The 25,523-nt window shown below is 48.2% G+C and overlaps 1 protein-coding gene across 1 annotated transcript in view; it reads right to left on the bottom strand.

Moving 5' to 3' along the window:
• Window positions 1-1,376: 1,376 nt before the first annotated feature.
• LOC116746245 (heparan sulfate glucosamine 3-O-sulfotransferase 3B1) overlaps window positions 1,377-25,523 on the bottom strand; it is a 37,603-nt gene continuing 13,456 nt past the window's right edge. The window contains exon 2 of the mRNA XM_032617559.1: window positions 1,377-4,298. Within this exon, the coding sequence (XP_032473450.1) occupies window positions 3,680-4,298 (619 nt within the window). The 3' untranslated portion in view covers window positions 1,377-3,679. The remainder of the gene's footprint in view (window positions 4,299-25,523) is intronic.

Below are 25,523 nucleotides of genomic sequence, written 5' to 3' on the forward strand. Positions count from 1 at the left end.
AATTAGGTAAAAGAATGAATCATATGTTTAAAATAGTAAATAATAATCCATAACGGTGCAGGTGGTGTGCTATGTCAAGAGAAAACAGATACGGAAGTGCCCTCTTGTCCAAACCCTTTTCCACTCCGTCCCAAAGACAAGGAACTCCAAATGACTGATGTGAGAACACACTGAAAATGTGAGAAGGGTAAGCTACCTTTCCCCAAATCACCCAGGCAACAGTGCCCTGCTACGAGGCACCCATAGTGCGACACATGTCCACGCATGACAGCCCCTCACACCCACCCTGGCCAGACCCTGAGGCACTGAAGTTGTAGCACTCGGTGTTCTTGGGGTCCCATGGACAGTCTCCAGCGGGCAGGAGCCCGTTCACTGATCTTGCAGCCTTCAGAGTCATTTACAAAAAATCTACCCCAAATACTTGCAGACTGTTTGGATTTTGGATCAAATCTTTTAAAATACTAAAGATCAGCGTGACTTTGGAATACCTTTGTGTGTGTGTGCACGCATGTGATTAGTTATTCAATCAAATACCATCTCCTTACCCATCCACAACATATAATAAAACACAGAATTACCCACAAGTTGGTAAAATATATTTTATTTGTTCATAAAAAGAAATAGTATGAATTACCAGAACTTCATTTTCCTAGAAACATCTTTCTCTGTGTAAAATTAATTTGTGTTATACATAGGACAAAATACTTGATTTAATTTTTTTTCCTTTTTGTACATATTGGTTATTCTAACATCCAGGTTATAGAGGACACACTGCTAGAATGTGCAGTATTCCAGATTACTGGGCTGAATGAAACTCAGTCATAAATTAATGTTACAAAAGTGAGAAAAAAAATCTAACCACACCTTGAAGTTTTACTGACCATCTTTCTTGATCTACTGAAAAGAAAAAGGACATTGACTTCCACGTCAGCATTTTAGACACTATGCGTTTCTAGTTTAGCGGAACCTTCCATTTTCCCTTCTCATGAAAATATCCTGGTGGGATCTGAAACTGCGTTTCTCCAAAGGCCTATAATGTACCTGTCACTCAAAATGACTTCATAGGAGGATCCCATGAAGAAGACAACTTTTCTTCCTTCATCTTCCAATTAAACGTTTATGATGCAGTTACTACACCTAAACACCCTTCCAGGTACCACTTACCAAGTACGAACACCTCAAAGACAGCGTGGGCTCGACAGGAACAATAACAACCTCCAAATTTTTTGTTAATCTTTTTGTTTGTTTTTAAACAAACTGAGCGGAATAAAGTACCCCATGAATATCAGAGCTTTTCCTGTAATGCGGAAGAAAACCGAAACGTGTTAGGACAAATTGCCAAACCAGAAATGGTGTTTGTCTTCTAGCAGCTAAAAGGTTAAGTCGGTGGCCGTGCAGACTTCTCCAGGAGGAAGACACGGGTGCCCCGTAATAAGTGTCATGCGATGGGGGTGTAACCTTGGGGCCGATGCTGAGTCAGGAGCCGTCAGGAACCGTAAGCCGTCAGACTCCTCGGAAGAGATGCACAGGAAGTCTGATTTATTTGTCTTCCACAGAAAAACTCGCTCTAGTCCTTCAGTGCTAATTATCGACATCTGTTTGGATTCAAGGATTTGACCCAGAATAGAATCTTGACTCACTTCAGTGTTCATGACAAAATGACCCTCCTTCTCTCTGAGGATTTCCTGTTTTAGTTTTAAGGCAGGGAATAAACAACTTAATCGAAAATGGTCCAGCTTAGAAAGGCAAGCAGGGCCCTGGGGGGGAGGGAAAAGTTCATGTGCGTTTCCCCACTGCTTCGTGGCAAACCCTTCTCTGAACTTTTTTTGCAAGTTGACATCACGCACCATGTCAGAGCACGAGAGTGGACGGAAAGCGGACAGGGCAGGATCGGGTGGCAGATGGGGGCTGGCTTTGACTTTAAGCGATGTTATGCTGTAATAGAAAAGAGGTGTTCCCAGTTTTATTTCTAATGAGCCTGCTGATTGGAGAAATGCGCGATCAATTAGCACCCTTCTGAAGATGTCTTTGACACCCAAGCAGCAAGAGGGAAGAGCCATGCCATGATCATGGGCATTCCCCTAAGTGCAGGTTCTACACGGCTTGGTAGAGGCAGTAACAAAGCTATGAAATGCACACAGCATCTCAGGAATGCACAGAGCTCCCGCCTCCAGTCCCCGTGCGCCCATCCTCCTATACCTTAGCTTTGCAGCTAAGCACGAACTAGCTACGTCGGGGCTAAAACCTGTGGGCAAAGACAGACCAGATTATCAATAAGACATCCCTTAAAGACCAGTGTTTTGTTTCACTGGCGAGCAAGTCATCCCATAGAACATACCAAAGTGTCCTTTGTAAATATCACAACCCAACCATTTTGACAATATCTTCCCATATATTCCTTAGTGAAAGTATAACACAAATGACAATTCTTTGATATTGCTATACGGTTACCCAACTGCCACTAGCTGGTCATCACAAATGACCCCTCCAGTGCCCCCTCCACGAAGAGGTAGGGGAGAGAATTCTTCATCAGCAGCAACAGTGCTGGCACCCCTTCTGCCAGGGCCTGGCTAAAACAAGGGACAGCGGCCCAGGCTCGAGCGCTTATAGGCAACACGGGCCAGCGTTCCCAGTCTCTTTACAAGAGCCTCTCCTGGTTCTCGCTGTTTGCCTGTTGGCTACAGACCGTGTTGTCTGAGATGAGCTAGGAATTCCAGGGAGGGGAGTTCCAGACGCCAAACAGGGGCTGGCTCTGCACCTAGTGGCACCTTGGTAGACTCAGATGGCGTGGGATGAACCTGGCCCCTTCAGGTCTCGACACCGGGCACCCTTGGTTCGATCCGGTGGTTCTGCTAGCCTAGGGGATTCTTTGGTGTGTCAAAGCAGAGCCGTCTGCCTGGAGAAGGGAACACGATGCACTCACATGCAAATTAGAAGGGATCGTCTTTATTTCTACAGCAGCACCCGAGCATCCCAGACACGGGACCTGCAGAAGTGGGGACTGATATTTGCACACACTTCAAGCCGGTTATTGAACCAGGGATGGGGCAGAAGACGAGGCAGGGGCATCCTTCAGAATCAAAAGGTAAAGTCAAGGGCCCTGACAGGCAGACTCTAAAAGGATGTGGATGTCCCTGCCAAGGTAGTGATTCCCCCGTGCGCTGAGCGGACTTGGGGGGGAAACCTAGCACTGTGGTTTGGAGTCTACGCCCTTGGATGTGTCAGCACGTCAGCGAGGAAGCTGCTATGTGAAGGTCTGGCAGCTCAGAGCTCCCAGAGGTGCCCAGGCAGGAAGGGAGATGGAAGCTTCCGTATGAGGAGGTGGGCAAGTGCATCCAGACAGCGATCGAAGGCTGCATACCCGTAACAACGAAAATCTCAAGTTGTGCTTTTCTTCTTTTTAAATACAATGGGTAGAAAGAAAGAAAAGGAAAAAAAAAAAAAAAAAAGGAAGCACCATCCATTGTGAAGACAAGAAGAAAATATTAGAAACACTTTGGAATGTTAACAGATTATGTGACTCTCTAAAGAGCGTGGCTAGGCAGCTTAGTGAATTAATTGCTTATGAATTAAAAATAAATTATTATAAAATAGATTTCTGTACATTTTACATACATATAATCTCTCTCAATATTTCCTAAGCCCCGGGTGGGGAGGGGGGCGGGGCGGGAGGGTCTGATCAGTCCCAGCCGAAGTCGTGGCCCGTCATCTGGTAGAACTTGCGGTTGAAGGGCCGGTAGAAGTCGCGCAGCCGCCGCAGGACCTGGCCGTCGATCTCGGGGTGGGGTCTGCCCTTGGTCTTGCCCAGGCAGTGAGGGCGGCCGCTGCCCTCGGCCTTCTTGAGGCAGGGGAAGCCCTTGGTCTGGTTGAAGTAGAAGTGCTTGTCGGAGATGATGCGCTTGAGGCCCAGGAAGTCCTGCACGCGGCCCAGCTCGCCGGCCGGGTCGCGCACCAGCCGCTCGCCGCTCACGAAGAGCAGCTGGCGGGCGGGGAAGTGGCGCAGCCAGCGCTCCAGGTGCTCGGCGTACAGGCCGATCTGGATGGCGCTCCACGCCCGGTCCACGAGGCCCGCCGTCCGGTTCCTGAAGGCCAGGCTCTCGAAGCTGGGGATGTCGGGCCGCTTGGACAGCGTCTGCGTGTAGTCCGAGACGGCCCTGGTCACCGGGTCCCGCACCACCACCAGGAGCTTGGTGTCCTTGGACATGGCCGAGATGCGCGCGGGCGCCTCGCGCGTCACGAAGTAGCTGGGCGTCTTCTCCATGGTGATCTGCCCCTCCAGGGTCCTCGGCATCAGGTCCCTGCGCGGAGCAGAAAGGCACGTTAGGGCCTGAAAACTGAGCTCCTTCCCAGCAGAGGGAGGGTCTTACAGACCCGGAGCCTGAGTTGAGGTACCAATTCTCCGCTTACTAGATGTGTGACCGTGATCGCGGAGAAGTCGCACAGACGCAAGGCTGCGCACCCCCGGTTCCTCGCGGACGTACTTAATGGGAAATAATAACACTACCGCTCTCCTACGGTTGTTGTGGTGATTCAACGTATTAATATACCTCCGCAGCTTAGAAGAGTGCCTGCCACAGGCAGGGAGACTTGTATGATATCTTTCTTAGCATAATTTAAACATAACTACGTAGGCAAAACTGCTATAACCTACAGGCAAGCTAGGACATGATATTTGGACCAAAAAGCAGTTCTGTGTGGTGATTAGCACTAAAAATCACAGGCATCAATGATGTAAGACTGCGCCTGATTTGCTCCCTGAGTTCCAGCATCCGAATATGTGAAACGGGAATGATTTCCACCCACTGCATTCGGTTGTTGCGGGGTTTGTAAGACGGAAGCATTTAGCTTAACATTTAAGCACTGTGGGCTTGGACGTCAGACCGCTTGGGTTCAAATGCCAGCTCGGTCACTTATAAGCGGTCTCATTTTCAGCAACTTACTTTCTGGCCTTCTCTCCTCAGCTGTAAGAAGAAAGATGATAACACCAACCTTATGGGAGTTTAATGAGGATTAAGACAATTAATGATCATAATATGCTTTGAACGTGCCTGGCATACGTTATATATTCGATATTCACTAGCTGCGGCTACTACTCCATCATTACAATCATCATGACCGTGTTCAGTACACAGTTCATAGCACACAGTAGGACCACGCTGAACATGTATGTGTACACGTTGGTGTGTGTACATCAGAAGGAGATTGTTACCTAATCGGACACTAAGTAGCGGTCACAGATGTACAATCTTCCATTTGCTATGGGATAGAGATTTCTGATTGATTCCAACCTGGGCCCAGAAATTGGAAAAAAGACAATTTCCACGTCATTTTTGACCAAAATATTTACCTCTCAGTAGGACATTCTGAACTTCCAGCTTCAAGCCATCCCTCATCTACTGAGACCAAAATCCCTCTAGGGAGACATTTATGGAAATGACGATATAAACTCTATTGCAAGAGGCAGAAAGGGCAACGGGCTCCTCCTTCACAGCTAGTTAGAGGAAGCATGCTTCTCCCCGAAGGACTGCCTTGCAGCCCTGCAGCTGCCCCCGGCTTAAGCTAAAGCTGGATTGACCCACTTTGCCCGTTAACCACTTAGACAAACGTGGCCGTGTCATCAGGCTAACATGATGAAGGATTAAAGAGGGGCCCGGCTCTCAACTTATTTTGCATTTCGCTCAGAAGCAGATCGAGTTTGGTCAAGTTCGAGTTGTTTCCAGTGTTCAGCCATTTGTACCTAGACTGAATCTATAAGAAAGGGTTTAATATTCAGAATCCAAGTGCTATACCGCTATGACTGAAGGAAACCCAACCCGCCAAGTTCTCCAGGGCCACGGCAGATGGAGTGGGTTTGGGGTCTGTCCTCAGAGGGTCTAAACGCGTAGGAACTTTGAATGAACCAGAGAAGTTCTAAAAGCCTTATAATTCTGATGTTCTCCAGTAGTAAAGGTTGCCCTAATTTTCTTTTTCTGCTTCTTTTCTTTCTTCAGATGGCACGCCTCCTCCCAGGGTCCAGCAAGTGAACTTATTGTTTGAACTGGCAAATTGCACAACAATAAAGAGGAAGGTTATTGAAATGGATGTAACCCAATGCACTACAGCCGAACAGATGCCAAAACATTGACACAAAGCAGATGATGGAAGTGAACGAACTTGAACTTCAGAGAGGGGACAAGCTGCAAGCCACATTGGGTTGGGGTGGGCCCATCTCCCCCTTGGATTGAGGAAAACTAGGAAGAGTCAGGGAAACATCCGGTCCCCTGTTTCCCTCTCCTGGGGGAGAATGTCCTCTTGCTTGGTTACAGAAATACCCCACATATGCACACTAGTATAAATAAAATAGATAACCAACAAGGACCTAGTGCAGAGCACAGGGAACTCTACTCCATATTTTGTAATAACCTATAAGGGAGAAGAATCTGAAAAAGGATATAGATAGATAGGTATAGATATATGTATAAGCGAGTCACTGTGCTGTAACCTGAAACTAACGCAATGTCGTGAATCAACTTTACCCCAATAAAAAAAAAAATACCCGCACGTTTCCTGACCTCCAACAGCAATCTTTTTTTCTTAATTCTAAAAATCTACTTTTTAACCTACATACAGTAAACAATCATTCTTGGTGTCCAGTTCCATGACTTCGGACACATACATAGAAATCTTTAACAACCAGCATCACCGGTTCTATCACTCCCAAATCTTCCCCTTGTGCTGCCCCTTTCCAACGAAGAGCTTAAAGCAAGCTCCTTCCACAAGGCAAATCCCCTTACAAATAGCCCGAGACTGCCCAAATCCTTGTTTGGATACCCTTGGGACGAAAATCTTGATTGAGAAGAGAAAATGGTCAATAGAGACTTAGACATTTTGACATCACAGATCTATTTACTGTTGCTTAAAAAAAAAAAAAAAAAAAGAAGCTACAAGTTTTCATGAGGGTGAACATCCCTGGCCACGTGCCTGCCTTTCCAGGCCTCAGCCTCCTGGTCTGTGAATTAGCACTGAAGAGGAGGTCGCATTCTGATAAACTGCTCTGAGGACGATCCCACTGTTGTGTCAGGTTGGTAACCGGCCAGGAAGCCGAAATGCTGCTTCACTTTTAGCTGCTCCCAAAGCCCACGTCCAGCCCCTGAGAATTCAAAAAACAACAGAGCAGCCAGGAGAAACCTTTACACACAGAAGAATCAGGATTTCTAGGAAGGTTACACCTCTCCTCCCCACCCTGGAAACAACTAAATAAATAAACCTCCACAGTCCGAAATCCACGTGGGGAATAAGGATGCCCGCCCCCTTTTTTTTGAGCAGCTGATAAACCCGCAAGTATCAGCAGCAAAACTCAAAAACGCTGGGATCCCCAGAGACGCAGGGAGAGGTGGGGCTGAACAGGTAGAGCACAGAAGATTTTTAGGGCGTTGAAAATACCGAGTGATACCGTCATGACGGATACGTGTCTTTATGCGTTTGTCAAGCCCACAGAACGGACATCTCCAAGGGTGGGCCCTGCTGTACGTCAACTATGGACTTGGGGCGATGATGACTGATGTGTCAGTGTAAGCTCATCGTAACCAGTGGACCACTCTGATGGGGGAAGGCTGTGCTTCGGGGGGAGCAGGAGACCTATGGGAATGTGGTTGAACCCCAAATTCACGCGCCGGTGCTCGGTTTCTGGAACTTTGAGCTTTCTGCTTGATTTTGCTGTGACCCCAAAACTGCTCTAAAAAATAAATCAATAAAATCTGCTTTTAAAAAAAACAAACAGCAACCCCGACGACCCCGCGATCCCTTCTCTCCTTGGCTTCCTGTCTGTGAAGGATGGTTTCCTCCTTGGGAAGAATGGGGTCGCACACCCTTGCACCCTCAGCCCGGGCCTCAAGCGCAGGTGCAGCGTGCTCATTGGGACCCTTTCCTAACCCTCACCTTCCTCTGCGGCTCCAGTCGAGGGCTCTCCCTGGGACGCTGGGATCACGGCACCTGTGACCACTCAGGAAAAAAGAAAACCCTTTCCTCCCAGGGAACACTGAGGGCTGTCAAAGGTAGCACATCTTAACCTGTGACAGGCAAGATCAGGGACTAAACAGCCAACTTCCTGCCTTGAAAATACATGCCAGAAAAACTCAGAAAACGAACAAAAAATAACAAGTCTTCTTTTATGAAAGGATGCCCTTGGGTTCCTGGGATCTGACTGCTCGGCTGCCCAAGCCCCTCCCTCATCCTTTCCTCCTCCAGAGGCCTGGCCCACCCTGCCTGGTCCCCAACGAAGGCAGTTAGGCTGAGGTTAGCTAAGTGTGTCAATCTCCCCATCACAGAGGCCCGGGAAGCACTCAGCTGGCTAACTTGAAAAGGGCAGAAGGGCAGCTGGGGGGTCGCAGGGAGGGGACATTGCCAAGGAGAAAACTGCAAAGCTGCCGACAGTCCCGAAGGTGACAGACACTGGCAGGGTCGGGGGCGAAGAGAGGGCACATGTCCCCAGAAGCTAGCGGGTGCTCTGGAGTCCCCAGGGTCATTAGAGACCTAATCAGAGGGGTTTCTGTAGTGACAAGTGTGCGGGAAGCTGGTGTCACCTCTTCTGAAGTCCCATCTACCAGCCCTGAACATCCACCCCAAACTCTTCCCCGGGGCGGTGCCTTTCTACCTTGTGACCTTATAAATTACAGTGGACTTCGGGGGGAGGGGAGGGGGGCAAAGACAAAGGTCCAGCCTTGTAGCTTCCATCCCGACAGAAAGATGAGACACCCAGGGATGAGAAAGGAACTCTTCCTGTAAACTTGACTGTGGACAAGGAGACACCGGCAGCTCCTGAGACTTGTAACTCGAGCTGTAAGTTGTAACCCTGGGAAGTTTCTTCTTTAAAGCAGTTTTCTTCCCAGGGGAGGAGTGGGGGGGGGGGGGGGTCAGGGAGGAAGATGGGGATCAGCTCAGCCCCTTCTTATCTGGAACCTTCTTCCTTTGTAGGAAGTCTCTGAGCCCACCAGATCAGAGCTCCCCTTCAAAGGGCCACATCTCCATAAATAATTATCTCCATTTGGGTGAGATGTTTGCATATCAAAGAACTCCTCTGGGAGGGTTTCAAATAATTTAAAATGAAATTGTAAATAGTCTGTTGCTCTCCGTGTCTCTCTGGTCCCCAGGAGCAGCTGCGCTCCCGGAAGTGATGTCATTATTCATTATAAAGTTTACTGGGTCTTTTCACTTTCTTTCTTTCTTTTTTTCTTTTTTTAAGGTAATGGGTAGGAAAGAAGAAAAATAACAAAGGATGGACTCCCCCGGGTCCCCTCCTTGGCCAACCCTCTCTCCTTTCTCCCCGCCCAGCCCCCAACCCCACTGCAAGGATTTGGCCTCCATTGTCCTAGAATTTCAATACTGCTCAGAAAATGAAAAGCCTTTGAATGCCATAAGGGGGTGGGGCTCAAAAGAGCATCTCACTCCTCTGGGTCAACTCAAGATTCCTTTCATTTTGGCAGAGTCCTCTGTTATAGACCCTGCTTCACAAAGGCCTGAGTTCCTGTTCCTCGAAGGGGCTGGGGGGCTGAGGGGGGTGGAAGGAGGGTTTCAATTAAAAGCTAATAGCCTTTTGTGTCTGCGCTCTGTGGGGCGTTGCTCGTGTTTATCGGACCTCACTGTGTGCGGGCACAAATCATGTGAAATCAGAGTAATCTGTGTCCCGTTTCCTGAAAAAAAAAAAAGAAAAAGAAAAAAATGTTTTTTCATCAATAGAAGAAAGTTTTCTGGGAGGCACACTCTCTCGAAAGTAAAAGTAAAATCAGTCCTGCCATTGGGCAGACAGGGCAGAGCAGGGGACCCAGAAAGGGGAGAGTAGGGCACCAGATGCAGAGGCAGAAAGGCTGCCGCTGAAGCAGTTCTGCCCCTTCCTGCTTTGGCCGATTCTCCTCTGTGTAGACCTGACCTGCTCATCAGAGATGAACTCTGATCAGTGCGGGCTTCCCGTCTGGAACCGGCTCCTTTTCCCTGGGGGCGGTGGGAGCCCCAGCTCTGCCTGGGTTACCTCCCAGGCAACAAAGGGCCAGCCCTCAGGTTGTTACACTGGCTGGTGTGTGTCACAGGCTCCGGTAAATCCTCTCCCAGCTCCCTGCTTCATCCCAGGAAAGTTTGCCTACCCTGTGCCCTGGGCAACGAGGTGCAAATGTTTGTAAACAGGCCCTTACTCCACAGCTTCTGAGCCATTCCACACCGCCCGTGAACACAGCGCGGATGAAAATCACTTCCCCACCAGGGAAGCACCGCCCCCGCCTCCCCACCCCACCGCCACCCCACCCCCCCCTCCACCCCACACCCCCCCCACTCCCCCACACCCCCCCCCCCACCCGCCGCTTCTCCCAGGGCAAGGGGAGGGACTTCCTGGCCCAGCGAAAGCCCTGGGCTCTGGTTCCTGCCCTGCCACTGACAAGAGCCTAAGACCTCGGACGAGGCACTCAAAGATTTGGGCTCAGTTTCCTGTGTATAAAAATTAATGGACTGGGGGACTTCCCTGGTGGTGCAGTGGTAAAGAATCCACCTTCCAATGCAGGGGACACGGGTTCGATCCCTGGTCGGGGAACTAAGATCCCACGTGCCACGGGGCTACTGAGCTCTCACGCCTCAACTAGAGAGCCCGAGTGCCGCAAACTACAGAGCCCACGCGCTCTGCGGCCCACAACTAGAGAGGCGACCGCGTGCCACAACAAAAGAGCCTGCATATCACAACTAAGACTTGACGCAGCCAAAAAATAAAAAATAATAAACAAAATAAATATTTCAAAGATGGATTGGTTTAAAAGGGTGTTCTTAGGCTCTACGGGGACCCTTACAATCTCCATCTCTCCCTCCCCACCCTCATGCCACCCCTCCTCCTCCAGCCAGCCATAGGTTGGCACAAGTTGGTAAAGGAGAACATATATAAATATTCGATGATTGAATTGGTACAAAGTGTACTTCAAAGTGTACCTTGGGGGTACAGATCAACCCCAAGAGTGGAAGTCAATGTCAAGGGTGTCCTAAAACTAGGCACTCACTTGTTAGGCAACCTGGTGCCTGGTGGAATAGAAAGGAAAGTAGGGTTCAAGGTCAGGCTGTGTGTCTTCAGGCAAGCTGTCTAACATCTCTGAGTTGTCTCTCTGCATTTGTAAAATGGAGATATTTGTCCTGCTTTAAAAAAAATGAGATTCAAATGTAGTTCATATGTGAATAAGCTCTTAAAGCAGCAAAACCCTTCCTATGGGTAAGGTGGAATGAACCCTACTTATGTCCCCTCTTTATTATCTCCTTTGACTTATGGCTCTAAATAGCAGGGATATTTCTAGGGAAATATTGCTAAGGAAAACGAAATTCCACATTGGTTCTTAAATTCAAAGTCTCCTGTAAAACAAATATTTGAAAGAGTCTCCGTTTCCTGAAATTCTTCACTTGTGCTAGGAAGGATCCCATGTTTTAGTTCCCTGGTAGGACCTTGGAGACCAAGAAAAACCAAACTCCCCTTCTTGGGTTGACATCACTGAACGGATGTGATGATCCAAGCCAAAGGGGAGCAGGAAATGAGGCAGTGTTTCATATGAACGCATCCTACTTTGGAGGGTTCTTTCTCTCTCTCTTTCTTTGCTTCCTTCCTTCTTTCTCTCTTTCTTTCCTTCTATCCTTCTCTCTTTCCTTCTTTCCTTCTCTCCTTCCTTCCTTCCTCCTTCTCTCTCTCTCTCTCTCTTTCTTTCTTACTTTCTTTCCATGGCAGAGAATGAGGTTTACCTGAAGTAAAACAGCCCGTTTAGGGACAGGGGTCCATCCCTGGCTGCTGAAAAGAAACAACGCAACTGCGGAAACCAGATTCACAGAATGAAGAGTTGATATAATCCATTACCTTCCTGCCTCCTGACTGCAGGGACAGTAGGAGTTTGGGATGAGAGAGAAATCCCAGTTAATCCTCAACTTAAGTCCAAGACAATGGCCCCATCCCTCTCCCTGCTCCCCTTCTACTTTACAAACAGAACTCTACTTTATGGTTATCAACTGAAAAGTTGATATAAAGTATAAAGTAAATTAGGTCAATAAAAACCCCAGACGTAAGTTTGAGTTAAGCTAAACTGAAGGGAAATGAGAGCAAAAAAACTTCCCTTATCACAGGCTTTAAATAGCTCGAGAACATTTTAGAGAAGAAAAGAGGTGCTTTCTAGAGAACATCCTTGGGAGTGTATAAACCTGGAGACATTGCTGACAAAGAAAACCCTGCAGTTTCTTATTTGTACGCCGATAACCAGCAGCAATTATTTCTTCCCAGTTGGTCTGACCTAGTGCTTGAAGCTGATTGGAAGGTGTCTAGAGAAAGGAAGTGACATGGCAAGGCCGATGGAAACTCTGAAGACACCCATCAGGACTTCCCCGGTGGTGCAGTGGTTAAGAATCCGCCTCCCAATGCAGGGGACACAGGTTCAAGCCCTGGTCCGGGAAGATCCCACATGCCGCGTAGCAACTAAGCCCGTGCGCCACAACTACTGAGACTGCACTCTGGAGCCTGCGAACCACAACTACTGAGCCTGCGTGCCACAACTACTGAAACCCATGCACCTAGAGCCCATGCTCCGCAACAAGAGAAGCCACCGCAATGAGAAGCCTGTGCACCACAAGGAAGAGTAGCCCGCACCCACCGCAACTAGAGAAAGCCCGTGCGCAGCAACGAAGACCCAACGCAGCCAAAATAAATAAATAAAATTATTTAAAAAATAAAATAAAGACACCCATCAAAGTGCCCTCTCTCCTACTCTTTTGGGGATTCTCAGCTTGTGAAGTACGGAAGCTTTCCAGAGCCAGTTTTCAGGAGGAGAAAGTCACATCCATTCATTATCACGGTCACCATTTTTTTATAAAAACTCAGTGCATCTGTAACAGATTACTATATAAAGTCCAACTTGCTTGTGTGTTTCATGTCCAAAGATAGGACAGATGGAAAGTCTTGGAGGCTGAAGCTCTGCTCAAGTGTTCTGTATTACTTGAGCACGTCTCATCAAGATTGTTCAAATTCTATGAGAACTTCCTGATAGACGGTGAGTCTTAAAGTTTCCAGTGATTCTTCTGTGCTTGAGACAAAGCGTTCCCTCCCCCCACCACCCCCGACTCCACAACTCGCACAAGGGAACAAAACTGTAAGCGCCAGGGAGATCAAATAACCAAATGGGTAGTGAGAGGGCTGCTAAGAATTACAAGCAAGATTAGCCTTTTACCCTGCATTAGCCCCAGTGAAAAACTAACCCTGTAACTATTTTTAAGCCCTCACGACGATTTCTAAGAACAAAATGTTTGGTTGAATCTTATGGCCCGCCATGTTTTGTTTTGTATTTATATGGACGGTGAATTGTAAAGATTTTTATCTTCAAAGGAAATACAAGAACAAAACCCAGCAAAACACCCAGCATGGGAAGCACTGGAAAATAATCTGCTGGATGAACACATAAATGAATGAATGAAAGGAAGAGAACTAGCAGTGCTTAAAGCTAATGACTAGAGGTCACAATGCAAATATGTAAAGAGAATTGGGGGCAATCTGGGATAATGAATTACCATTTGGGCCAGGTTTGAAAATGGTGACCATCTCAGGATCCCAATGCTCAAAGGAGTTAATTCTAGAGCAACATTTATGTATCATCCTACCCATTATATTACGTGACACAATTACATTACGAGGCTGTACACATAAAGAAGGTCTTGACCTTGAGTGCTAAGCTACAGCAAAGAACAAGTTCCTTATTTCACCTGTGGAACAGAAGCCAGCCATGAGCGCCTCACTTTCGAACTTTGGATGCACCACCTCCTGGGGCCGGTAATAAACCACTTTCTCTCAAAGTGATAAGTGGTCGCTGTTAACAACAGTAAGAAAAAAGAAATGACTCTAATGAGCTGATGTCTATTCATCGTCATTTTACTTACTATTTTGCTTAAATTATTAAAATTTGTTTGCATTCATCAAATGATGGGGGGGTGAGATACCCCAAATGTCTCTCCCCTGGGTCTCAAAAAGAAAACAGACCAGGAATGTGGACGTAGTCTTTCTCACGGATGGTTAAGGAATCAGTGAAATGGCACGTAGCTATCATTCACGGGGATGATTCTTGCCCTCCAGGGGCTTACTGTGTATTTAGAGAGAAATTCCACAAGCAGAAAGTTTGCCAATACATACTGCATGGAAATGTGGAAAAGAAGCACCCAGGCGTCATGTCCTTTGGGACATCTAAAGCTTCCTTGAGCTGGTCCCAAGGGTGGGTGGAAGTGAAGATATCAAGAACAGAAGATACCCGAGTGTAAGAACATAAGACAGTGATTGAAACATTGGGCTTGGACTGAAGTTTGTTTGTTTGTTTGTGGAACGGTGAGAAATAAGGCAAGAAAGATTGGAAAGCAGGCTGGAGTGGTCCCCTTTCCCCTCTGCTCTCACGATGTTCAACATGACATTCAAGCTCCCTGCCCAGGTGTCTCCCTGCTTTTCCCTAAGGACATGCTATGTCCCCTACCTTCCTTTTTCACCCTTCACCCCAGCCATGGGCAAGCAGGGCCCTCCTCCTTCTAGTACATTCCTATGGCATCCATTCCTTCCCCAGGCTGGGCTAGCAATTCTGCTCCCCTCTTAGGACCACCACCCTCCCTGCAAATACACACATGCGTGTGTGCGCACACACGCGCAAACATTAGCATAACCTTTCTCTAGCTGCTATTATAGACTTCGAGGGGGTTGAGGACTGGGCTCTGCCTTATTTGCACTGTGGCCAAAATATATGGCTCTTAGATGAATGAAGGGTAAATGAATAAACGAACAAACACCAGACAGAATTTGGATTTGATCTCAGAGGTGATGAGAAGCCACATCAAACGTGGGAGGTGAGTGGCTTCAAGACGTATCAGGAGTGGGGGAGACTGTGCTTCCCAGCAGCCTATTTTAAACAGATCTGGGCTTTTAGCTGGTGATAAATTCCATGAGGCTACTGAGGACTGATACAAGAAGACATAAAGAAATTTGCAATAGGCAGAAAAGATTACTGGATATCTCCAGTGGAAAACTGTGCCCTGTGTTATCTGGAGCTAGCCTTTTTATTGCCTTTGAGATGTTCTGCAACTCTGTAAATTATAGGCAACAACATAGCAAAAGGCAATGTAAGTCTGGACCATAGGCATGCAAATAAGTGCTTTCTGGTGGAACTTCTGTGGGTTTCCTTTTCCACCTCCCACTACATGGAAAAAGCCAGTTTCCACCTATTTGTAATCCATCTCAATGCTCCTTTATGTCAAGGAAACTTAAGTTCTTTTGACTTCTCCTTTGGACCAACGGTAACATCTGTCTGGTTCTCATTAATATTGGGTTGGCCAAAAAGTTCGTTCCGTTTTTTCTGTAACATCGTATGGAAAAACCCGAACCAACTTTTTGGCCAAACCAATAATAAGTAAAAAAAATCCTTAATGTGCTCATTAAAGAAATATAAACCTTAACACTATAACTGGATGAGAGTACTGATTTTACCTTTTGCTTTTAGAAAACTACCCTTTACCAAAAAGGCTGGATTAGCCATGTGCTTTTTACGAGTGCTATCCAAAAGAAGATGTGGTACATAATAGACAATGGACTCTGCCATAAAAAAAGTCATCTGCAGCAACATGGATGGACCTAGAGATTATCATACACGTAAAGTAAGGCAGAAAGAAAGACAAATACCATATGATATCACTAATCTGTGGAATCTGAAATATGACACAAATGAACTTATCTACGAAACAGAAACAGACTCACAGACATAGAGAACAGACTTGTGGTTGCCAAGGGGGAGGGGGGTATGGAGTGGGAGGTTGGGATTAGCAGATGCAAACTACTATATATAGAATGGATAAATAATAAGGTCCTACTGTAGAGCACAGGGAACTATATTCCGTATCCTGTGATAAACCATAGTGGAAAAGAATATGAAAAAGAATGTACAGATATGTACAGCTGAGTCACTTTGCTGTACCACAGAAATTAACACAACATTGTACATCAACTATACTTCAGTAAAATAAATTTAAAAAAAAAAAATAAGAGTGCTATCCACGCCAGTGGCTGTTACCCCACAGCATCCTCTTTATATAACCCCGTCCCCAACTTAGTACCAAGAACAGCCATGCTTTCTTTTGAGCAAACAGCTTGTTTGAGTGATTTGTGTAACTGAGGTGTGTCTGTCTGTGAGGGCTGCCATGGAGCTGGGGGTCATGTCCACTGTCATTTGAGAGACATTTCTTAGGCCAGTTCCTGGCTCCATTTTATGGCCCCGCTATCGATTCTCCTGTCTTACTCTCACATTTTATGTGTTTGTGGCCCTTTCGGTATCATTCACAAGCCACCTGGAGTACGTGTTCAAGAAGGGCAGATACACAATAAATGCAGTTCCGCAGATCTGAGTGGGAAAGCGGTGTTGGGGTGAAAACCACAGAACGGCTGATTCGAAGACACGCAGACGGAAGGAAAAAAGAAAAGTTGGTAACAGGTTTGAGACGAGGAAAGACCTTCAGTTTTTAAGCAAGATGTACTGAGGGCGGGGTCCTTCTGTGTTCTGAGTTCACCCACAGAAACTGTAGCTTCCCACACAGTGTTCAGGGTGAGACTCAGAACACAAGGTCGGTGTTCATTCCAGAAACGTTATAAACAAACGAGGGTTTAGGTTTTTGTGTCCGTATGTAAAAAGCAGAAATGGAGAGCAGGTGAGCATCACCCCAGTTTCTAAGCTAGAAAAGGTTTTCTGGGTCCAGGCAGGTCAGCCTTGGGTAGGGTGGGAGCTTTCCTGGGAGGCCAGTCGGAGGCCGGGGGCTGCGAACAATGGCCACCTCTCCCTGAGATGCTCAGCGCTGTTCTCCATTCACCCACAAAACCAAATAAAGACCTTTAAGCTGCTACTTTCCCAAATGAATTCACTTCCAAATCCCGGGCTGGGAACACGCAGCACTAAGCCCGTGAGCAAACACCCGCTAAAGGAGAGAACAAGAGACACTCTCTCGGCTGCCCCATTAGCACGTTTGGGAAATTAATCAACCCCCCAACCCCTTCAAAGACATTGTTTCCCTGGGCTGGCTGAGTGCACATCGATTAACTTCTCACGTGGAAGCAGGTAGGACGACCAGCTAACAAAAAGAGGCGTGGAATCAACTCACTGTATAAAGGTGCCCAGAGCTAATGCCCCAACCATCTTCTTTTATTCTTTTTCTTTTTTTTTTTTAAATGGAAGTATAGTTGATTTATAATACTATATAAGTTATAGGTGTACAACATAGTGATTCAGTATTTTCATAGATTATACTCCACTTAAAGTTATTATAAAATATTGGCTAGGGCTTCCCTGGTGGTGCAGTGGTTGAGAGTCCGCCTGCCGATGCAGGGGACACGGGTTCGTGCCCCGGTCCGGGAAGATCCCACATGCCGCGCAGCGGCTGGGCCCGTGAGCCATGGCCGCTGAGCCTGCGCGTCCGGAGCCTGTGCTCCGCAATGGGAGAGGCCACAACAGTGAGGGGCCCGCATACAGCAAAAAAAAAAAAATTGGCTAGATTCCCTGTGTTGTGCAGTGTATCCTTGTAGATTATTTTATACATAGTAGCTTGTACCTCTTCATCCCCTTCTCCTATCTTGCCCCTCCCCCCTCCCCTCTCCCCACTGGGAACCACTATTTTGTTCTCTGAGTCTGCTTCTGTTTTGTTATATTCACTAGTTTGCTTTATTTTTTAGATTCCACATATAAGTGATACCATAAGTATTTGTCTTTCTCTCTCTGACTTATTTCACTCAGCATAACGCCCTCTGGTCCATCCATGTTGCCGCAAATGGCGGGATTTCCTTCTTCTTCGTGGCTGAGTAATATTTCATTGTATATATACTGCATCTTCTTAGGCTGTCCCCATGGATCTGGAATTCCAAGAGATTTCTTTACGAGACAAACAGTGTCTGTCCAAGGAAGGACCCCCTTTCCCGGGGCCCCGCTTCCTCGGAAGAGAGAGGGTTTTCCTCTTACTCAGAACAGAAATGGGTCTTGTTAATGATCATGCCAGAATGTTACCCTCACGGACAGGCTGCAAGTCCCAGAGCTGTGCCCTCAGAGCAGGGTGCTTCCACTTTTAGGGGTTACAGAGAATTTGGGAAAAGAGCTGGGTGCTAGAGTGCACGTGTGTGACATGCATATGAGCCTCAGCACCCAGGTTCAGGGGGATTACAGACCCGTGGGGGCCATCCATGGGCCCAGGTGGAGAGCCCCGAGATGGGTCATCAGCAATGCGCCAGCCATGAGCCAGCTGCTCGACCATCAGAGGCCCAGACGAGGTGGTGTGTGAGGCAGTCAGCGTACTCAGCACAGTGGACACGTGTTCTCCACCCACCTGTGAGGTCAGCATCACAGTTAGGACCCCCAAGCTTCGCTCACCCCCCGATGCTTTGCCTGAACTACCTCCAAATGGGATACGCCTCTGTGTTTTAGTGACATCGATATGATGAGCTGGCATGACAGTGGTCTGCACGTGGTCCTGTAAAGCCACAAAGACACGGCCCACTGTGATGCTCAACAGGGAAGCCAGTCTGCCTCCAGGCAAGAGTGACTAGGCCTCCTTGTGGTCAGAAGATGCGTCTCTCTCTGCCTTGGCCGTTATGAGGTCAACTCTAAGACCCGCGCGTGGCACTTCATCCACCGGAAAGGACTGGGCACTCAGGCTCTCCGTGGGGTGTTTGCTCCACTTTAGAGCCAGGAGAGTGAGGCTGAGGGCGGTTAGATGGAGTTGCCCCAAGTATCCAGCCACGACAAAGCAAGGACTCGGGCTTCAGAAGGTTCAACTCCGAATGTCACGTTCATCCCGGCTCTCAGCAGTTCTAAGAACCTCCAGGATTAAAATTCTCAAATACAGCAACCATCTCTCCAGACCCATCTGACCCATCGATTATCACCTACCCCCTTTCTAAAGAGGCGTCCATCTCCCCTCTTTTTCAGACAATAAAAAAAAAAACGGGCTTCCCTGGTGGCGCAGTGGTTGAGAGTCCACCTGCCCGTGCAGGGGACGCGGATTCATGCCCCGGTCCGGGAGGATCCCACATGCCGCGGAGCGGCTGGGCCCGTGAGCCATGGCCGCTGAGCCTGCGCGGCCGGAGCCTGTGCTCCGCAACGGGAGAGGCCACAACAGTGAGAGGCCCGCGTACCGAATAAATAAATAAATAAATAAATGGGGAATTATAAGGGCAAAAATTATAATGGAATAAACATAAATATATATATAAACATATATATATGGAGAGAGAGAATTTAGAAAGTGAAAGCTAAATGTCTCACTGGTTCCCTGCACTTCTGCCCTTTAGCCTTTATTTTAGGAGTTCATTTTTCACCCAACCCAACCGAAACAAATGATGTGTGGGATCTTCCCAGACCGGGGCATGAACCCGCGTCCCCCACATCGGCAGGAGGACTCCCAACCACTGCGCCACCAGGGAAGCCCTAGCCCTGGTTTTTTTCAACAGTATTTGTCTCGTAAAGAAATCTCTCAAAACTCCAGTGTCCTGCAGGAGAAAAAGCACTTGCCCTCCGATCCTATAGGACCAACATCACAGACCAGGGCGGCTCTATACGGCTCGCCCAGAAGGCTTTGCTACCACCCTGCCGGGGCCAGGGAAAGAATCAAAATTTCTCACAAGGTGTTTTCAGGTATCTCGGACAGAGGAGCTGACCTGAGGCTACACCCGCTCTGCCCTCCTTCTTCCCTTTAAACAAACCAGGTGTGTAGAAGGCAAAGCGAGCTGGTTCTAAACGTCCAGAGGGCAGAAGTCACGACTCAATCCATCTTTAGAAGCAGTGAGACACAAAAGCTGTGCCAGGCTGAACAACCCACTCCAACCAAGAAGAACAGGCTGATAAATTAGTCTTGGGAAGCCACCGAGCAGAGCCCCCAAGAATCAACTCAATAGGCCCTGTTCTAGCCCATTAACTATTTGAGATTACCATCATGCGGGGAGCCGCCTGTCAGCTGGAAATTAAATTAGCCTGGCTATAGACCAGGAATGTCAAGTGGAAAATATCTGATGAGCGATCCTGGGGAAAAACTCCACCACCAAACCCCACCCCGCCAAGCAGCATCCTTCCATCCTCCAAGCTGGGCCCTTCTGTGCAGTGGCTCTTCTGAACGATAAGAAGCACAACACAGCCCAAGGGGTGAGGCTTTCCTGGTTCTGGTTTTCAGAGAAAAGCACAGCCCACTGGGGTCACTCCTAGTAAAACAGCCGAAGAGGTGGCCTCATGAGACAAAATGGTAAGAAATGTGGCATTCAGAAAGAGACAGAGTAAGAAATGTTCAGATTAGAAAGAAAGGGAGGGGGAGGGTGAAGAGAGGGAATGGGGGCAGGGGATAAACACACATGTGCACCCAGCATCCCTGGGGATGGTCTGTGCAGAGGCATACGCTCCAGTGAGGGGGCAGCAGGCCCTACCTGCACCTTCAGAACAGGTGTGTGCTTGCAAAGCTACCTTGTAATTACCAGGCTTGGCATTTGGCTGTGGCAGCCAAGCCCTGAGCAGCTTCTAAGATTGTTGGAACCCAGCATCCGTGGGGCTGTTGCTGCGCAGGTCCTCGAGCTGAGAAGTGGAATTTCTAATTACACGGCATTGGGCTCTACCCTAATGACGGGCTCCATCCAGGCAAGCAAAAAGCACCCAGCTTAGAGGATGTGGGTCCCCGAGCACATCCCAAGAGGATCCCAGCCTTTGCCTATTTTTCTGGGGGGTGGGGCATATTCTCTGATTACCAGCAAAAGCAATTCCTATTTCACACTATTCAGTGGCACTTCGTAAATACCACTTCCAAGTTGAAATGCTTGAGAGAGAGAGAGGAAAGATGCGTAATGAACCATACTAGTTACCCTTTGAAGTCATGATGTTAAAGGCTCACTCACCAAAGCCCTCAGTCCCCCTGACGCTGTCCCACTCGCCTTCCTTTCTCCCCTGCTGGTCCTTCCCTGCGTCCACACTTTTTCACATAAACTTCCTTGGCTTTTCACATGTGTTCCTTCTGCCAAGAAGACGCTCCCTTTCTCACATGGTCTGTACACGAACTTCTATTCATCCGTCAAAACGTTGTTCTGCGTTACCTCTTCTCTGAAACCTTTCCAGGAAAGATCCTTCCCCACTTCGAAAGATTTACTCACTCCTTCCTCTGCAATATTTCTTTGCCTTGAGCATCCTTCTCTTTTTGCCTGTATCACACACCGCATGACTTTATTTAGCCATCTCAACCCCCGACTTCACTCACGAGCTCTGTAGTCAATATCCATGGTGTAGGCCAGGCCCTGTCCCCGCCCTCATTTATGGAACCCCCAACTGGCACCCCTTTACACTAAGAACACAGAGAGCTTCTTCTCTGCCCCTAACCTGCCCTCTTTCTTTGATCTCTGATCACAGTGACTTCTCACAGGGACGTGATCCCATCCCCGGGCCCCCAAGATGCCCTTTCTCTTCCTTCCGGTCTCTACCCAACATCACCTCTTTAAAAAGGCCTAAAATAGCCCTTTTCTCCCATCACCCTCTCTCCCACAACTCTCCATCCCCTCTGTCTGTTTTATTTCTCTTCATGGTTCTGATCACTGCAGGAGACCTTCTACTTTTATTAGTTTGTTTGTGTATCAGTCTCCTGCCCATCTCCCTAGTAGAATGTAAATGTCAGGAGGGCAGGATCAGTGTTCATCAAATAGGCACTCAATAATAATCGTGAAATGAATAAATCTCTGCATCCCCAGAGGCTGGCACAGAGTAGCTGCTCAATTAATTGACAAAATCAATATGTAACTATAAGAAGCAAAACTGACATCATTGGCCATTGTAATCCCGGGACACCACGAGCTGAGTGGAATCAACTGGATTCGTCCCCAATTCTCTGTCCCCACTGCTGGTTTCCAATGGACACAATCCCCAGGGGTGTCCATAATGTCTGTTTCCCCCAGGTTATCCTCTTGATAGACTCCACTGAGTAGAGAAAAGACAAAGGATTTTACTATGAAGACAAAACAGCACCAAATCTAAATTAGAATGTAACTGGCAAGCAACCAGCAGCTGGAAAATTCTCTACGGAGGTCACGTGCAATAAAAATAAGTGGGACTGACTAACCCAAGCACACCGCTGAACCTGAATGGTGCAGTCATGTGGGGAGCATCTTTACCTGCAGCCCAGACCGCTGGGTCCACTAGTGCTGGGTCCACAGCTCCAGCTCCTGGGACCTGTCCCCCAACACAGCTGGGGGCTGAGCAACCACAGAGGACACACACCCATAGGTGCCGTGCCCTTGCACTTCCCATCCCCCCCAACCAACATCTCCCAAAGACACCATCTGGGGTAAGATGAGGTGGCTTTGATCAGAGGCCTCCAAATGAATGCAAGCTGAAGTCTCGAAGAAGCTGGTACACATTTCTCCCTGGCAAATGCTCCTTTAACAGAACACAAAAAACCACGAGCCTGTTCCGTACTTCTGTTTCCAGCTGGGACTGGAAGAAAACAACCCTAAAAATGTGAGTGACAGAACATTCCACCAGAGGGGACAGATGGGGAGAGACAGGGCCAGTGCACAGGGCCCACCCCCGCTCACATTGGCACCCCCCTAACCAGAAGCCCTTGGTCGGGCTCTCCTGAGCTCACCCCTTGGCCTCTCGGATCTGTTTCTTCTAAACAGAAGCAGCCCCTGGATCCAAGGGAGATGCAGTTCCAAGCCGGGATTGATCAGAAGTGCCACCTCTTCTATAAGCTAACATGGGAGGCTCCCAAGCTTAACTCAGTCCCTCCACGGTGAGTGATGGGACTAAAACTAAACCGCTCTGGGGATGCTGGCAACCAGGAACCCAGTGTGCTTCTCTCAACTTGCCCAGGATTCTCAGACAGCGGCCAGGGTCAGCCCCAGGGAGTCGGGGCCACGTGGCATCTTTCTCCCCTGGCTTCCTCTGCTCGCTCAGAAGTCGCCCCCCTCAGAGGAATGACAGGGCTCTCCCCGACCCCCAGCAGAACTAGGGACCAGAGGAGGAGGTGGGCGGCCCTGCCTGCAGGCTGTGGCCATTTGGTTCTTACCGGCATCCGAAGCCCAGTTGGGACCTGGGAAGAAGGGCCCTCTTTCCCCCAGAGCCCTGTGGGACAGTCATTCAAGTCACCCAGAGAGGCAACAGGGAAGAGGGGTGTGTGGGTTCTGTCACGAGTGAGGAGGCGTGGCCCGTCCCTTCTCCTGAGCACCATGGGGACACATGCTTGTCCTGGAATTCCAAGAGCCTCATAGAAACCATCCAGTGGGGCTGGGTGTTGATCACCCCAGAAAACCATCTATACATTTTCTTGCTTTCTCTGCCTTGGAAAGACCGAAGCATTTCCTTTTCTTCAAAAATACATTCATATGATTCAAATGCATAATTCATGTCACTGAATTTCTTCAGTATGGGAGGCTCTGCTGCCCCAAAAAGCTTCCAGTGAGCTGAAGACCCATCCTCAACATAACATTCCGAGCTGGCCTCCTGGGCCCTCTCCCCATCCCCCCGCATGTCCCCATCACTTGGCCAGGCCTCGCTCTGGGCCTTTCCCACAGAGCTGCTCTGCCCTGAATCCTTTTATCAGCTTTCTGGGACAATCAGCCAGCCAACTCCTATCCATACGTCAAAGCCCAGCTCAACAGTGACCTCTCCTCTGCTCCCATGGTATTTCTCACTTTGTTCTATATTATCTCTCACTATGGCCCTTTAAGGAAGATCGTGAGCTCTTTGTGGCATCTGATAACGCGTTAACATCTGATTCTCCCAAGTGCTTTCATACTGCTTGGCCCATCCTAGTTGTTCCAGACTGTCTGGTGGATGAAATTAAATCATGGAGGAAGGAACGGTAGACTCCACGGTATCCCATTAGAACCGCCATCTAGACGCTCTGGTCACGACTTGGCGAGAAGGCTGTGTCGTTACTGCCTGATGTTCACAGGCCCCGTAGGAAGAGAAGGTGGGTATTAAGTGTCCTGGTAAAAGCTACGTAACTTTATAGGAGAGGAAGTGTGATAAGAATGAAAAACTAGTCGAGAGTACACCATCCAGGACCCCACTCTGGTGTGAAACTGTTCACCTCCAGATCGTGGGAAACACCTTAGCCAGACACACCCCTAGACCCAGAAGCGAGGTGAGAGGGCCGCAAAAACAGGAGTTCGGATTTCGCCAAATACGAGGAAGGGTCCTTGCTAAGTGTGTCAGGAGATAACAAGATCGTTCGAGCAAGCAGAGTGCGTAGAGGGGAAATCCAGATCCTCCTGTAACTTAAGTTTTGCACAAACAGGTAAACTAATCCCCCATCTCTCTCTGTAAAAGGTTCCACTCATCTCCTTTCCCAGCGACACCTAATCTGAAAGTTTCCTTCGTTTCCGGTGCTGTAAAACTAAAGAACACTTTTAAGTGTCCCCCCCTTGGCCCCGACACAAAGAGGGGGAAATGCATGTTTAAAAAAAGAAAAAAGCGATTGGCTTTGTTTGCAGCTCAAGGCTGCCAATGTTTCTTCGTGGCCCTGCTGTTACTTCTCAGGATTCCGTGCAGGGCGAGCAGTCAGCCTGGTGTGATAACACGCATGCAGACCACAGGGGCGACCCTGGACCAGGCAGGGTGCAAAACAGCTTTGCCCCTTTATCCAGCATCATCAGACATCCTGCTCCATATAAGCAGCACAGCGACGAGTGCTTACTTTTGAAAAGAGACATAATAATCTTCTTGGAAAGCTGAACTAGCAATTAGCCTGCTGGAAGTCCAGCTAAAGAAGCTTGTAGCAAGACCCAGCTTGAAATTCTCACCCATCATCCCAGGAGCAAAGGGGGTGCAGACACATTACATTTGAGATGATATCCCAGTGGCACAAGTACGGAAAACTCCCAATAAGAAGGGGCAGCTGGGACTTCCCTGGTGGTCCAGTGGTTAAGACTCTGCGCTTCCACTGCAGGGGACGAGGATTCAGTCCCTGCCTGGTCCGGGAACTAAGATTCCACATGCCGAGTGGCCAAAAAAAAAAAAAAAAAAAAAGGGGCAGCCTGTTCCAAGGGGTAAAGGTGGACAGACAGAGCCTAGGGTCAGGGGTCAAACTCTTGAACTGCAAGTGACCTTGGAGACCTGTTCTGATAACGTGCCCCACACCGGCATTCGACAAACACCCCTCCTCAGGTTATCAGTTGGCACTGAATGAAAAGAGGATTCTGTACTCGGGGGAAACGCTAGGTTCAACACAATTAAACAGATTTGGGGGTTTTTCTTTGGTTACAGTACTTATCAGGGCCTTTACTGTGCTAACACGCAACCATTTTTTCTACATCACCTATTAATCCTTCAGAACTTTCTTTCACTGAAGAAACTTGAGGCAGTGCTTCTCAAAGTGTGATCTGTGGACCACCTGCCAAGGGTCCTCGAGGAGATAAAGATAAGGTCTGAGAGTAAGTGTTTAAAGCTATTATAAGTCCTCTGACGTGGCTACAAAATCCAAGGCCCTGATCAAGGAACTCACTGGGCAGGGGACAGATCAGTGTG

This window comes from Phocoena sinus, chromosome 20 (assembly GCF_008692025.1).
Source record: "Phocoena sinus isolate mPhoSin1 chromosome 20, mPhoSin1.pri, whole genome shotgun sequence".
Taxonomy (NCBI): Eukaryota; Metazoa; Chordata; class Mammalia; order Artiodactyla; family Phocoenidae; genus Phocoena; species Phocoena sinus.